Source organism: Carlito syrichta, unplaced genomic scaffold, assembly GCF_000164805.1.
Source record: "Carlito syrichta isolate Samal-C Ts95f unplaced genomic scaffold, Tarsius_syrichta-2.0.1 Scaffold304489, whole genome shotgun sequence".
Lineage (NCBI taxonomy): Eukaryota > Metazoa > Chordata > Mammalia > Primates > Tarsiidae > Carlito > Carlito syrichta.
Window position 1 is genome coordinate 65444 of NW_007248585.1, and position 15895 is coordinate 81338.

The window sequence follows — 15895 nt, forward strand, 5'->3', positions numbered from 1 at the left end:
GCCCAGGCGGGTCTCGAACCCGCGGGCTCAGGCAATCCAATCACCTCGGCCTCCCAAAGTACTGGGATTACAGGCTGAGCCACCGAGTGTGTATATATATATATATATACACACACACACACACATACACACATACATACATCAAGCTATATGCCTTAAATACACACAATTTTTATGTCAATATTTCAATAAAACTGTCAACATTTGAAAAAATGAATTTATATTACAGAAAGTGACACTGAAAGAGACATAGGTAAAAGCTATTGATGATGCAAACACTCTCAGTCAGGGGAGCTGGGAAGATTGGTAGGAAAGGCAGTATTTGAGCTGAGTCTTGAAGAACAGTTACAGGGAGGAGGGGCGATGAGAGCAAGGGTATGCCAAGCAGGCAGACCAAAATGAAGCAAAGGAATTAAACTCAAGCACAGAATAGGGACAAAGATTAGAGATCAGTGTGGCAGCAGGGAAGGAAGGATGACAGGTAACGAGGCTGGAAAGATGGGATGTACATTGTGGGTAAAAATGAAATGTTGGTGGCTAGGTGTGGTGGCTCACACCTATAAGCCCAGCACTTTGGGAGTCTGAGGTGAGAGGATTGCCTGAGCCCATGAGTTCAAGACCAGCCTGGGCAACTTGGTAAGAACTCATCTCTACAATAATTCAAAAAGTTAGCTGTGCTTGTAGTTCCAGCTATTTGGAAGGCTGAGGTGGAAGGATCACCTGAGTCTAGCAGGTAGAGGCTGCAGTGGTCGTGAGCGTGCCACTGTACTCCAGCCTGGGCAACAGAGTGAGACTCCGACTCAAAAAAGAAAAGAAAAAAAAAAGAGATGTTGGGCGATGAAAAGCAGACCCTAACCACTATCCTGATGGCTGATGGCCTGGCATTTAACTGCTGGCCTAGCCTGGCTGGTCACTCTGCCCACTTCAGAGCCTGCACCTACACTCCTGCAGTCAAATGGTTAAGAAAGGCACATGTGGGTCAGCCAGAGTTCTATTCTTAACCACTTCGGCCATCAGGCCCACATCTTGGCACAATCTTGCAGGGAAACTTTAAAATTCGAGGTCATGCTGCAGATCTGCTTCTGTTTCCACAAACATCTAAGGCCGTCAGCACTTTTGTTTTTAGGAAATCATGCAGCAATGTTCCCTCTCACTTCTAACACTACAGCCATCTCTTTTATTGCTAATACTTGCTGCCCACCTCCCCCCAAGCTCCCCCAGATGGACAGACATCTTGGTTTCTGATAAGACTCTAGATGCAAAAAGGATGTGTAAAATACCCTAATTAGATTGATCTTGACTTCAGCAGTGACGTGTTGGAATACAGATTGATCTGTTCCATGCCTGGCACTGGCAGCTCAAGTAGCAGGAGGCCCTGTCAAATCAAGCCATAACATTACACTCCTCTGCCTTTATTATTATTTTTTCCCTTTTTACGTTTCATTTTAATGGACATTTGCCTAGCAGGGGATGTGGCAACCCAAGAAGAGTCACGCGTGTGTGCTCAGCCACTCCAGTCGAATATTGATGCAAGTCAGCATCAAACACTCTTCTCATGACAGATGGATCTGTGTAAGCATCTATATATAGCCTCTTTTAACATATACAATATAAACATACATTTCTATTTTCCACAAACACTGACTGAATATTGCACATGTGGCTGGCATTGGGCTAGAGACTGGGAACTTACAGAGACACCATTTATTGCAAACCTACTGTGTGCCTGTGTGTGCTTTGCACATATTACCTCATTTAATTCTCATAGTGACCCTATGGAACACATTTTATTAGTCTCCCCATTTTACAGATAAGGAACTAGAGACTCAGTTGGGAAAAGAAATTTGCCTCCAAGGGTCTCACAGTTAGGAAGTGACCTAGTTAGTTCCACTATAATAAAACTTGATCATTTTCCTGGAGAGTTAAAAAATACTCAGTAGGCATGTTAAAAAAAAAAAAAAGCATTCACCCTCACTAGTAATGCAAATAAAATCATGAGACAGTTTCACTCGATGAAGCTTTCCAAATGCCTAGGGCTGGAAGGGTGTGTGGAGAGGAGCTCTCGTTCTCTGGAGTACACAGGAGGGCTCATCATGCTGTACTGAGACTATGCTCCTACAGGAGTCTCCCCAACAGATGGTGAGCTACTTGAAGGCCAGCCCGTGGCTCATCCCTGGACTGACAGTCTCTAGTCCTGTGCCAGTAGTTCACATAATGCTGAACGTTATGAATGACATCCTAACAAAATACCATGGTGACAGTTAACTTTAAGAAGTACATACGTATAAAAAAAGGAATAACTGACTCCCTGAGAGGGTCTGAATGAGTCAAATACTTAAGAATGAGTAGGAATTTATCAGAGAAACAAAGAGGGGAGGGCATTCTAGACAACACACCAGAGGTTCAGAGGTATGGCGAATGAAGGAACATGGTATAGCATAGCCTGCAGTGAGGGAAGCAATGTGGCAGAAGGTGAAGCAAGAGAAGCACGCAAGAATCTTGCATACTCGACTGCAGCATCTGGGCTGTATCCTAGAGAAGATGGAGAATAAGCAGCGTGACCACATTTGCGTTCCTGAAAAATCATCCTGGAAGAGGTGCGGGGATGCATACTGGAGAATAAGCAGGATCAGATCCAGATATTACAGACACATAAGGAACAAACACAATATACTGCATTCAGTTACACTTAATTCTTCCTAAGCAAAAACTGAAATAGTTAATAATCTTTCTGAGAGAATCTCTATTTTCTTCCTCTTTCCTCTGGGGAAGAAGGAAACTGTGATACAAAGAACATTAGAACAGTCAGGAGACACAGATTCTAGTCTACACTTTGAGAAGTCCTCTCTGTGACTTTGCCTAGGTCTCTTCTCCACCTGCTCTCTGGGTCTGAACATCTCTGTCTATAAAATGAGAGAGGTGACCTAGATGATTTATGAGTTTCTTCCTCAAGTCAATGATAAGATTCTAGTTATCAAATAAAGATGTGAAAACCGACTGAATGACCTAGCAATTTCACTCCTAGGTATTTATCCAAGAGATCACAAAAACATAATACCAAGAAAAGACTTCTACAAGAATGCTTATAGTAGCTCTAGTCATACTGGCCAGATTCTGAAACAGCCTGCCAACAGGAAGAATGGGAAAATACATCTAAACAAAAATGGAATACTATCCAGAAATAAAAAGGAACAAACTACCAATGCATGCAACAACCATGAATGAATCTCAAAACCAGTATGCTGGGTGAAAGCCTAACCCCAAAAGTATGCACTGTATGAGGCCACAGAAACGAAGTTCTAGATGAGGCTAATCTAATCTACACCACAAACTCAAAAGAACTGTTAACTTTGTGAGGTGCAGGGAGGAATCTCACTAGGAAGGGGTAGTAGTGGCAATGTTCTGTATCGTGATAGAGTATGTATTTGTCAAAGTTCATCAAATGGTGCACTCAAGATCTACACATTTTACTCTACAATTTTATTAAAAAATACATTTATGTGGAATTCTAAGCTAATTATATGCATAATGAAATGTTTAAAGGAGAAGTGTACTGCTGTCTGCAACTTATGTCCTGCATCAAAAAATAAAAAGAATGGATGGATGAGAGAGATGGATAAATATGTGATGATATAAGTACAGCAAAACGTTAATTGTAGAATGTAAGGTGTGGTAGGTATCTGAGCATTCACTGTACAGTTCATTCAACTTTTCTGTATGTTTGAACATTTTATTAGAAAAATGCTGAGAAGGAGGCAAGAAAAAATTGAGAGGTGTGAACTTGGAATGGAAATGATGAGATTCCCAAAGGTTATTTTTCCAAAAAGCAGTTTATGTATGCCTGATGTTTGAAACCTCAAATGACTTTTCCAGTGAAATAGGCCCACTGCAACTCATTCAACATAAAATATAGCCAAAATTAACTCAGTATTTGCATTGTTTAATTGTGAGCACACTGAATAAGCACCTACTAGGTGCAAAGCAATATGACTGGTGCTGCCTTTGGTTAACTCATTTATTTTCACTGTTCCTGGGACTACTCTCTCTCCTTTCAGAATGTTCCGGGAGCATTACAGACTTAAAACATGCTTAAGTGCTATCTTAACTAATTTATAGCCCTGTGTCTGTGAGAAAATATGCCTTACAGTCAGAAGTGGTTATGTATGCTCAGAAAATGCTTCTTTGAGCTTTTCTATATTACTTTTCTCCAAGAGCTCAGAAGGAAAAGACCAGAAAGATGTGGCATCTAACATCTAATGAGTTACTCTTTCTGTTCACCTATCTCAGGGCTTCGGGCTGAGAACATGAAGCTTCCTAGGGTCAAGTGTTCATGTATCAGGGAAGGCGCTTATCTCAGATGGTTTGAGGGAGAGGTCCAGGAAGCTTTAGGTGCCAGCCATGTGTGTACACAACCATTTCCTGTGGAAAGTGCTTTTTTTCTTTCTTTCTTCTTCTTTTTTAAAATTTATTTTATCCTAAAGGTGCGAGGTACAATTCAGGATTAAGTATAAAAGTGGAAGTGTTTTCCATGGCTTCTACAGTGTGCTTTGGCAGTGAAACCAACCCCATCAGTCCAGCATGTGGAATGAGGAATGATACTGGTTCTGGGGAGCACTATGAAGGATGAGCTGGGTACTAGTGACGGGAGGAACTCAGAGAAGGCTTGGCTCAACTCTGCCCAAGAGAGAGATATTGTATATACCAAGGGACAGCAATCAGACTGGCTGAGATGGTCAGTTGCCTACCCAATACCCATTCCCCTTTTATTGCTTAGTAGCAGAAGCCATTTTATTTGGAGATGTGACTAGTTTCAAAAACAATAACAACAACAATACAACAATAAGCTTCCCTTAAGTATAGCTAGGTATGACCAGGTGATTAACTTCAGGTCAAAGATTTAGGTTGAACCGGCATTTGGGACTTCCCAAAGGGGACCCATCCCCTTCTGCCCTTGTTTCTCCCCTTTCTGCTTTCCTGCTGCTGGAATATAGACATAATAATTGAAGCTCTAGTAGCCATCTGGGACAATGAAGCAATCTTGAAAATAGAAGCCAGGCACTTTTATAGGTGCTTGGGGCACATTAAAAAGCAAACAAACATTCTTGGCCCTGTGCTAAGAATGGCAGAATAGAATGACAGAAGCTTCTGATAACACTGTGAAGCTGTCACTCCAGTCCTGTTGTTGACCTTTGGACAGATTTTACCTGAGATAGAAATAAGCTCTTATGTGCTCTCCTTTGTTTAAATCATTGTTATTTCTAGTCCCTGTTACTAGCAATCAACTGTAATTCCTAACTGATACACACAAATTCGGTAAGTTCTTTTCTGGGAAGTTCAAAGTAGAGCCGAAGGAAGACTGAGAGTCTTGAGAGTTCAGGTGTTTACTCCAAGCAAAGCTGAGTTTGTTCACTAGTTCTGGAAGCAGACACACATTCCAGTGGGGAAAGTGCTAGAATCAAAAGTACCTGCTGGTGAAAAGACATACTCCCTTTGATTCACCTCACTGTCTCGCTGTCTCCTTGGAACATTTCCCATTACGATACACAGACTCTGAAGAACCTGGCTGGAAGGACAGATGCAGCTTTTTCTTATTAACCCACATCCTTATAACGGCAGAAATGAATGCCTGGAGTTTTGGTACCTTTATTTCATCTTTGTATTCCCACAAACACCTTAGCAACACCTACACCCAGCAGTATGTTGAAGAACCCATATGAGACAAGTTTCTGACTCACCTGACTGAGCACTTTCATGAAGACAGCTATCCGTCAGGTTGACTGGCTCAGCTTAGACTCCTACAGCGTATCACTTTTAGGAGTAGTTCACCTAAATTAATTAAAACCGACTCTGTCCCTAGAAGCTCTTTCAGGACTTGACAAGTATATTATGCAATAACCACTTCTCCCCCCACCCTTACCCAACAAAACACATAAAAATGAGACAATCAGCAGGAATATTTGTACTATGACCACTTTTCTTTCGTACAGAGTCCCTTTCAATGGGAAGCTCACTGAATTCTCAAACAGCCCTGGAAGGCTGGGACAGCAGAGCCTTGTCAGGGCACGATGGACTGGGGCCTGGATTCACACTCCAGCATTCTCCCCTCGGCCCAATTTTCCACTTTCCTAGCATCTCCCTGCTCTGGTGTAGGGGAGCAGAACATCAGAGTCCCAAAGCAAAAAAGGTGCTTCCATACTCCTCTGAAAGTCTTCCTTGGATGTCTGCTTTAGATGGGAATTCAGCTTGCGGGGGAGGGGAGCCTGGTTCCAGGGCCACAGGGGGAATCGTCTAAACCTACTTCTTCACCACTTTCATCTTACTCAACAGTTCTGCCTTTGTACTCTTCAAACAGCCACTACCTCCTCCTCCTATTCTTCCCACTTTCAGCAGCAAAGTCCTCCTTGAAGCTGCTGCAGCCTGACCGACTGCTGAGCACCACATACACTTCCTCCAGGCTCCAGGGCTGATTTCCACAGAAACCAGAAAAGCTTGCTGCAGACCTAGGGCGGCCTGATGTTCATTTTCTTGAAGTCTGACTTCTTGACCCTTCCTCCTTCAGCCAGTCAGGCAGCAGAGTGAAAGGACAGAAGGACTTTCAGTGCTGCACTGGCACTGTTCTTTCATTTCTAGCCTAAGACTAACAAACTAAACCATTCTATCATCTTTCAAATATAAAAACTACTGGGAAAACATGCACTCATCTCTGTTGTGAAATACTTTGGGATCACATTCTACAGAGCTCAGACTCATCACAGGGAGGACAGAAAAGAACCTGTGAACCCTAAAAAGCATACTGCACTTGTGAAGCATGGCTCTATGCCTACTTCACTAACAGCACATAATCAACAAGATATACTGACAAATGTATTAAGTACTTTGCTGTCATCATCACAAGTTACTCTTTCTATACACCCAGTGCAACCGTTTTACAGATGTACAGATAAAGACCTAAGATTCACCTGCCTTTCCCAATTGGTCTTTCTTAAGAGGAAAAAAAACATCTGTTAGTATAATGTGCCAGGTTACCACACTAGGTGCTTCATATACTCTTTCTCACTTAATATTCACGACCACCCTTGGAGTAAATTATTCTCCCCATTTTACATATGAGAAAAAAAATAAGGCCCAGAGAGGGTTGTTCTTTCCCCCAAGTATTCAGAGCTAATACAAGCCAGAGATTCATCCATCTGACTGCAAAGGTCAGCTTTCTCTCCACCTCCACAAATCTGCCTTTTTAGTGGTGAATTGAGTTTACTAGCACCCAACATTCTAGGGCGCTGCTTAGAAGAATGAATTGTGAGAAACAGAGAGTCCATTTTGAATAAAGCTATAAACTGAAACTCCAGTGTCCCTTTGCTTTGTATACAAAACAGATGGTTTCTGGTAAAAACTAACTTCAAAGTAATTTCTGTGAAACAAATTCTACTTGTCTACCACGATGGAATCCAAGAGGCATTCTCAAGGAAAGAGCTCCCCAGCCTGCTTCATCATAAATATTTGGTAAAGGGGAATGATGAGCATCCTTGGCAGATGCTGTGCACGGCTGCAAATCATAAGCAGTGCATCCTTGCTGATAGTGATTTTCCATAATTCCCTTTAGCCTCGCCGTGAAATCTTCCCTGTCCAGGGAAGACACCCCCAACAGAATCACAGGAATTCTTCCTGCGCCTAGGAAGCCTCTCCGGTAGCTCCTAGAATCTATGTGTGGTAATGAGAGACACACACAGGCAAAGGGAGCAGAAAACACTGAATTAATACTCTAGCATGATACTAAGAGTCCAGTAACAATCAGGAAGGCATTCTGGGACTCGGTTTTCCCAACTGTCTATTGAATAGTCCTCCCAGATATGAACAGCTATACACTTCTTCCCTTTCTCTCTGTCAATTGTTCTCAATGGGGGTGTGATAGGGAGGATTCCACTGTCTGAAATATTTTCCAATTCTTATATGTGTGTCTGTGACGACTAGAGGTTGCTATTGGTATCTAGTGGATAGAGGTCAGGGATGCTACTAGAAACAGTCTTCAATGCACAGGGTAGCCCCCTCAACAAAAAATTATCTGGTTCAAAGAATCAACAGTGCCAAGGGTGAGAAATCCTGATCTAAGTTATTTCTGATATCTAATGGTATAAGAATGAACTATCAACAGATCCCATTGTTAACGTATATATTCCAGGTAGAAAATGCCTCAATCCAAGCCTTTCATTCTTGTCAGTTAATGATTTTATAAATTAAAAATTCCACAGGAGGTAAAATTACATGATATCTATTTAGGGTTGTCTTAAAATATTCCAGGAGAAAAAGGGGGAAGGGGATTTAACAGGACTGGTAAAATGTTAATCACTGAAGCTGGGTGATGGGTACATGAGGGCTCAATATAGAATTTTCTCTACCTTTGTATATTTCTGAAATCATCTATAATAAAAAGCATTTTTAAACTTTTTTACAGAAAAAATTGAGTTTTCTTAAAGAGATGTAAAGGATAAAAGGGATCCTATCCACCCACACACCTAAGACACAGTCCTTGCTTGGCAAAGCTCATAGTTGAGCAGAAATGAGCAAGTCAACAACCAAAGTATACCAAGGACACTACTCTATTAGGGGCAGAATAAAGTTGCCGTCTAAGAACAGAAGAGAAAATTAGGAAAGGCTTCAAGGAGAAAGCAGAATGGGGGAAATGTTAGATAATAAACACTCAGTCTCACAGAGATGATGGTAAAATAGTATCCAAGCTAAGGAAGGCATCAAATGTTAAGACATGGAGGTGAGAAAAATAATGCTGGGAGGCACTGCTTTAGTTCAGGCTAGCTAGAAACCAGGTAGAGATAAGCAACAAGAGGGGTAACAGCAGGGGAAGGCCAAATGAACAGGTGTTCTATGGCATGTGAAAGAGTAGATATTATCCTAGACCTGTACTAAGAAGACTAAAGGATTGAACAGCAAAATCACACAATCAGATCTGCACTTTAGAGGTACACGAGGCTATTCATTAGTGTCTGCTGGGACTTTGGAAGAGCAAAGGACAGATGGGAGAGAGGTAAGAATTTCAACAATAAGGCTGGGCGTGGTGGCTCACGCCTATAATCCCAGCACTTTGGGAGGCTGAGGTGAGAGGATTGCCTGAGCCCACGGGTTCGAGACCAGTCCGGGCAATTTGATGAGACCTCATCTCTACCACAAATCAAAAAATTAGCTGGATGTGGTGGCGCATGCCTGTAGTTCCAGCTACTTGGAAGGCTAAGGCAGAAGGATCACCTGAACCCAGCAGGTTGAGACTGGAGTATGTGTGTGCATGCCACTGCACTCCAGCCTGGGTGACAGAGTGAGACTCCAACTTAAAAAAAAAAAAAAAAGAATTCCAACAATAAGCCAGTTATAGAAGAAGACTGTGGTCATCTGAGAAAGGAACTAAGGGGAACAGGGTGAGTGGGGATGGTAGGAATTGCAAGGAGATAACATTCAAGAGGTATGTGTAGTATTATGTTACAGATAATTGACATCATGAAATGAACTCCAAAGTAGAGACAGAGGAGAGGTTTACCTTAAGGAGATCAAAACTGGAATCTACAGAATAATCTACAAAAGATCTAGCAAAATAAAATCAGTTTGGTAGATTTGAGATGATAGCCAGGGAAGACAACAACATGTGGGCTGTGACTCCTTCCTGATTTTCCATTTCTGAAGATTTTAGGCACATACGAGAGCTATGATATTTTTGCAAGGTGTGTCTGCTGAGGCTGGTGTAGGAGAGGAGCCAGTCATAATCCTGAATGCTAAAATCCCAAAAGTTCAAAATTCCCAAAATATAATTCTGGAATATATAATGAAAAAAAAATTGAAGATATTTATTTACAATTTAAAAGAGGATTTACTTGAAACACATATAAAAACAGAACACTTCATAAGCCACTTTGCACAATAAATAATAGGCAATATTAACATATTTTCGCAAGCATAATGACTATAACAATTATAGTCATATGGTTGTAATGATGAGCAGGCAAACTGTATTTAAAACGCTATGATAAACAACCTAAGTCTTTTGGTGAGACTGATGAAAAACTGGTGGGTCCCCAAGATCTTGAGAAATTTTAACAAATGGACATCTTTTTATTTATTCAGGTAGTTTCAACATTTTTGTTTTTTGTTTTGAGTTGGAGTCTCACTCTGTTGTCCAGGCTGGAGTGCAGTGGCATGCTCCCGGCTACCGCAGCCTCGACCTGCTGGGCTCCAGCGATCCTTCTGCCTCAACCTTCTAAGGAGCGGGAACTACAGGTGCGCGCTACCACACCCGGCTAATTTTTTTGATTTATTGTAGAGATAAGGTCTCACCAAGTTGCCCAGGCGGGTCTCGAACCCGTGGGCTCAGGCAATACACTCACCTCGGCCTCCCAAAGTGCGGGATTACAGCCTGAGCCACCGTAGTTTCAACATTTTTACATACACGCACAATGCTACAAAGTTAACGTGATAAGGCACTTTTATAGAGTCAAATTTGCAAAAAACATAAAATAAATTAGAACTCTAACACTGTACATAATTTATGCCTCCAATAATGGAAATGATGTGAAGCTCAAACACACAGCAAAGTGAATCGTAAAAATTAATGCTGACAGTTAAAATAGTGCAAACAAATTTAAAAAAGAAAAGAAAAACAATTAAAACACTAAAAGAACATCAACATATGAAAAAGTGTATTACAGGGACACATGATAAGGCAATTGCACAGAGACAGTCCATAAGAGCTGACTGACTTAAACGATCAGAAACTGTATTGTGAAGGCTTATATCATGATCGATAGCTGCTTTTATTTTCTTTCGGGGTCATGGCTCTCCTTGGAGAATACGTTCACATCATTTTCTATATGGTGTTGCTCTTTGTGAAATTCTTCTATGATTCTTGTGATTGTGATTTTTAGGGACTTCAACATTCAGGATTATGGCATTCAGGATGGTAATTTTTGGGATTATGATCCAAACCCATTTAGGACAAGACGGTCCTGGTCTAGGTCCTCTGTCTTTGTCACCCCTTTGTCTTGACAAAGAAAGTCAGCAGTCTGGTTTATTGAGCTTACAATCAAACCTCAAAACCACAACACTAGAATACTTGCCTTTCCCAGAGTTCCATCACATTCTCTGTGCCTTATATATGGTATTTTTCAATCCCACCTGTCCCACCTCCAAAGAGCTCTTCCATTTCTTGTCTACTTGGGAAACTCCTACTCACTTCCAATCCTTCTAATCTCTGGCAGATATCCAAGCTTCTCTCCAAGGAGACTGGAGAAGTCTATTTCTTCCTTCAGAGCTTCCAATTGCAACTTGTATCTACCTCCTTTATAAGCTTTAATATATTGTATTGTAATCATTATCCGCGATACTGTTTCCCCACCAAAAGGTGAGTGCCTCCAGGGTGGGCCTGTGAGGGGTTCACTGTGTCTCCCAGGGTCTAATTCCGTGCCTGGCATCATTAAGTGTTCAACTAGTACTGCCTGAAGAACTGAAGAGTGGAGAGTGGAAGAAGTCAGCTGAGGTTTCCTTTGAGACTACTTACAGACAAGAGGTTTGCACAGAGACTTCCTCAAAGACTCCTAGTTCTGGACTAACTCCTTAAAATGAACCTCCAAAGCTATCTGGCTATGTTCAGAAGTGGGCATCTTTCCTCTTAAAGCTTAATCCTGAGCTCATTACTTTTCAAATGTTTTCTGTCACCTGGGGCTTTTGACAGAGATAAGACATGTTAGGAATAGATAGCTCCAGATCCACTTCTTAAATAAAGGCTATCCCTAGGAGATTCCCAGATATGTGAGAAAGGAAGAGGGTCAACATTTGTTAAGCATCTACTATATGCTGCAATAGATGTGTGAGGCAGACATCTATATTCCATGGTATAGATTTCTGCTACTCAAAGTGTGGCTGAGAAGCAGCATCAGCATTGCTTGAGGGTTGGTTAGAAATACACAATTTTAGGCCAGACCTACAGAGGCATAATCTGAATTTTAACAAGATCTCCAGGTGACTTGTCTGCAATATAAGCTTTCAGAAGCATTGTTATAGATGAGGAATCTGGGATCAATGAAGCTAAATAACATGCCAAAGGTTACACAGTTGCTGTGAGGTGGGATTTGAACTCACATCTGCATTTTCTAAAAGGCTGTGCTTTTCCCACTACACTGCTACTGAGACTCAAGCCAAGTTTATGGCTTAGAGAAACACATCTAATTTCATATGAAATATGTATTTTAAAAACTTTGATATAACATGACTCATTATTCCGAAAATTAAGGATAAGTTATAAAAAAATTTCATATCCCGCATTGCCAAATACATACCAAAAACTTGGTAATGGAGCTTTCCTGCCTTGTGACGCCAGAATTAAAAATTTTTCTATTTTATTTCTAAAAAACAGCTATAATTACTGGGTTGTTACCTTGGTGATTAAAAGTCATTTACCTTTTTGGTTTGCAGACATCTCCTCGTGAGACTGAAGCACAGTATCAACAACATGGACTTTGAGGGTCCTAGCAGATATTAATTTAAATTGTACAATTTGAGAAAGCATGTAACGTCTTTGAGACTGTTTCCTCAGTAGTAAAATAGGCTAAGGATACGCCACACAGAGTTGATGTTGGGGACAGTGACATCACATATATACTGGAACAGCAGATACTCAATACATGTGAGACAACATCACCCCTACCGACACCAACTGTAGCCTCAGATTGACTGACACATCATCAGAAAAAGCAGCCTGTTAACTAGGCTAGCATTGTTATTCCAGAAGTTTGCCAGCCAGCAGGCATACTTAACATAGACATGATTTATTAGTAATCAATACATTTAAGAAAGTTGTAGGCATTTCTTTAGTGATTATCAAAGTGATACGCTTAATTTATTTTATGGCAACCCTACAGCAAATAGAGACCAAAGTAACAATCATTTTTTTCTACTTTGGAGCCAGGGACAAGGAAAAAAAGTGTAATTTAGAAAAAAGTATAAGGAATGTAGAAGAGACTGGGGAAAAATACTGAATGTAACACACACCATACCACTACTGAGAGGATAGAGCCCAAAATGGAGTTTCTCTGGTCTTCTTGAACTCATACACAACAACAATCCTTTCTTGGAATCCTGGGCAAGTCACAAGACGTTGAGATTAATATCACCTAAAGAATTTGTCTTTCAGCTTTCAGACTTGCTGCTTCTCATCTATGTGGTTGGCCTGCCCATCCATCTGGTCCTCAGGGAGGTGAAAGACCCCATCACCATGGCAACAGTTACGTGACTAACCCACCCATCTGCCCGCCATGCATAAGCATGACATCAGTACCTGTGCTTACCTGTCCCTTCGTGATGATGTAGAACAGACTACCACCCAATCACCTTAATGACCTTTAAAAAGGACTCAACCTCAAGCAGTAACCGCCATGCTTTTGCAAAGCTCTGGTCTGGCCATGCTTCTCTTTAAACTTAGGCTCCCTTCCCCAATCTGGGGAGGTGAATCGCCTCTTTCTCTCTCTAGTCTACTTTCTAAATATACTACATTTTCCAATCTAATTTCTGTGCAATTCTTTGCATCTTACCTGCGGCACCAGTTCGGCACATCAGTCCCCTGACCTAATATTTCTTACCAGACCTAACAACTACCAGATCCTATGTGGGCATAATTTTATAGTATGCAAAGCACTTTCCCCATACGATATCTTATCCAGCTCTCACATACTGTGAAATATTGTCTCCATCTTAAAGGTGAGGAAACTGAGGTTGAGAAAGAGCAAATGACACTCAAGTCACAGAGCCTAAGCCCAATAATTAGGGCAAGTCTTGTGAGCCCAGCCCAGGGCTCCTGTCTATGGGGCTACTCAGGGGGTTTTAATGTCCTACTCTCAGAAGAGAGATGCTCAGCCGCAGATAATCACCCCGTGACCAGTTCACAGCAAGGTTCTGCATCCTCATTCCCAGTGGGGACCTGCCCAGCCTAACACTAACATCCTTTAATCACCATCTGAGAGAAGGGCTGCCTCTGTTGAACCTGCTACCTGAAAATAACTTCTGTTTGGGGATCCTTTGTTGTTGAAAAAATGTTCAACATCTTTCCAACCTCCTTCTTATGCTAATTACAGCTCATCAGCATCTGGACACCCACAAGCAAAATCAATCTGGCTACAAAAGCAAGCCAAAGACATTTTCTTACCATAAAAAAAACACACAGACAAACAAGTAAGACTGAAAATGATTAAATACCCAGAGCACTTTCCCAGCAACCTGCAGGCTGCTGCATATAAAAATCATATTCAATATTACAAGAGTCCAGGAAGGTAGATGCTAACAAACATCTCACACATGTAATTGTATTCTTTATGAGCAGTGAAATGTACACAAGTTTATTTTCAGTTTACTCCCTTCCACATTATATCTTCTGTTAGATGCCAACATGTCTAACACATTCAAATATTCACACATTAAAAAAATACCACTTGAAAGGCATCTCCACTTCCTCTTCTTATGTAATAACCAAACGAACTTGGATGCATTAGCCTTCAGTCCACAACACTTTTCCTTACTACCTTGAAGTCCTAGCACATCAACAATACTTGGAAGAGCCAACATGACCTAGCCCAGCTTACCTCTCCAAACTGTTAGCACCTCCACAATCTAATCATTTAACCTTAAACTTATTCTGCCTTTGAAAAATATTGAGTCTAGCTTCCTAACTGTCTTAAAAGGCCCGTCCCTGCCAAAGATGCCCAAGATAGAGTGAACAAAAACAGTAGTTACAAAATAGCACACACATCATGACTCCAATTATACAAAATTAAACACACATACATATCCAACTCCTACTACTAACAAGGATGTTTGAATGACCATGATATTTTGGGTAATTAATTCTGGGATAATCTTTACTTTCCTTCCATCCTTTTCTACTATTTTTGAATTTTCTATATTAGTTAATTTCATTCAAATTCAGAAAAAGCAATAAATGTGTTTTTAACAAGCCTTCCCCCAAAGACCCACCATATCAAAAATCTTCTCTTGGCACAAGGAGAAAGTTAAAAAGCTGCTTACCAAGGGTTGTACTCAACGCTAGCTGAGCAACAGGATCTGGAGCTTTGGACAAATACAGGTACGTGGAGACCCAGTCCTCAGAATTGCTGGAGGTAGGGTCTAGGGTTGTGCACTTCTGTCAAAGCCCTTTGGGTTATACTGATCAGTCAGAGTTGAAAACTATAGATTGATGTCTCATTCTAAAGAGGGGTCAACAGAGGGATGACAACTGCCAGGTAACGAGACAGGGGGATGTTTAGGAACAGGACTGAAGGCTGAGCAGTGCTGGATATCAGGTGTGCAAGGTCATGAGCAGAGAGAACACAGTGGGCAGATGCATCCTAAGGTCTGCAGCCAAGAAGATGCGGACAATGTGAGCTAGGACAAGATGTAGTCTAAGAGATGGCGGCTATTTATGCAGTATTGGGGGCTGGACTACTGATAACCTATTCAGGTTAGGAAAAGACACCAAGCACTTCAAATCTGTCCCACTACAGGTGAGTAGCTCTGATTTATGATTTTTTAAAAAAACAGAAGAGCACTGCCTATGATTCCATTTCTGAAAACCACAGAAAAACTGTAGGTTCAATTCCCAGGAGGGCCATGTACTAGCTAAGTGACCTTCAGAAAATGACAAGTTATCTATGCCTCAGTGTTCTCACCTGTAAAGTGTGGGTGATAACACACAACTCACAGGGTTAATGTGAAGATTCGGTGAAATGAGAAAAGCCTATTACAGTACTAAGAACATAAAAGGTCCCCAAATGGTAACATTAGAAAGCACATCCCAGTAAAAGATTAAGTGCTGAATTTTAATAAATCAGGACCCACAGTTAATTACTGCCTACTT

The 15895-nt window shown here is 41.2% G+C and overlaps 1 protein-coding gene across 1 annotated transcript in view; it reads right to left on the minus strand.

The window, feature by feature from the left end:
* The window catches only part of LOC103262419 (beta-catenin-like protein 1), a 55160-nt gene extending 41213 nt beyond the window's left edge, over nt 1-13947 (minus strand). The window contains exons 1-2 of the mRNA XM_008060038.2: nt 13882-13947; nt 6360-6463 (exon numbers count right to left, since the gene is read on the minus strand). Of these exons, the coding sequence (XP_008058229.2) occupies nt 6360-6463; nt 13882-13947 (170 nt within the window). The remainder of the gene's footprint in view (nt 1-6359; nt 6464-13881) is intronic.
* Nucleotides 13948-15895: the final 1948 nt, after the last annotated feature.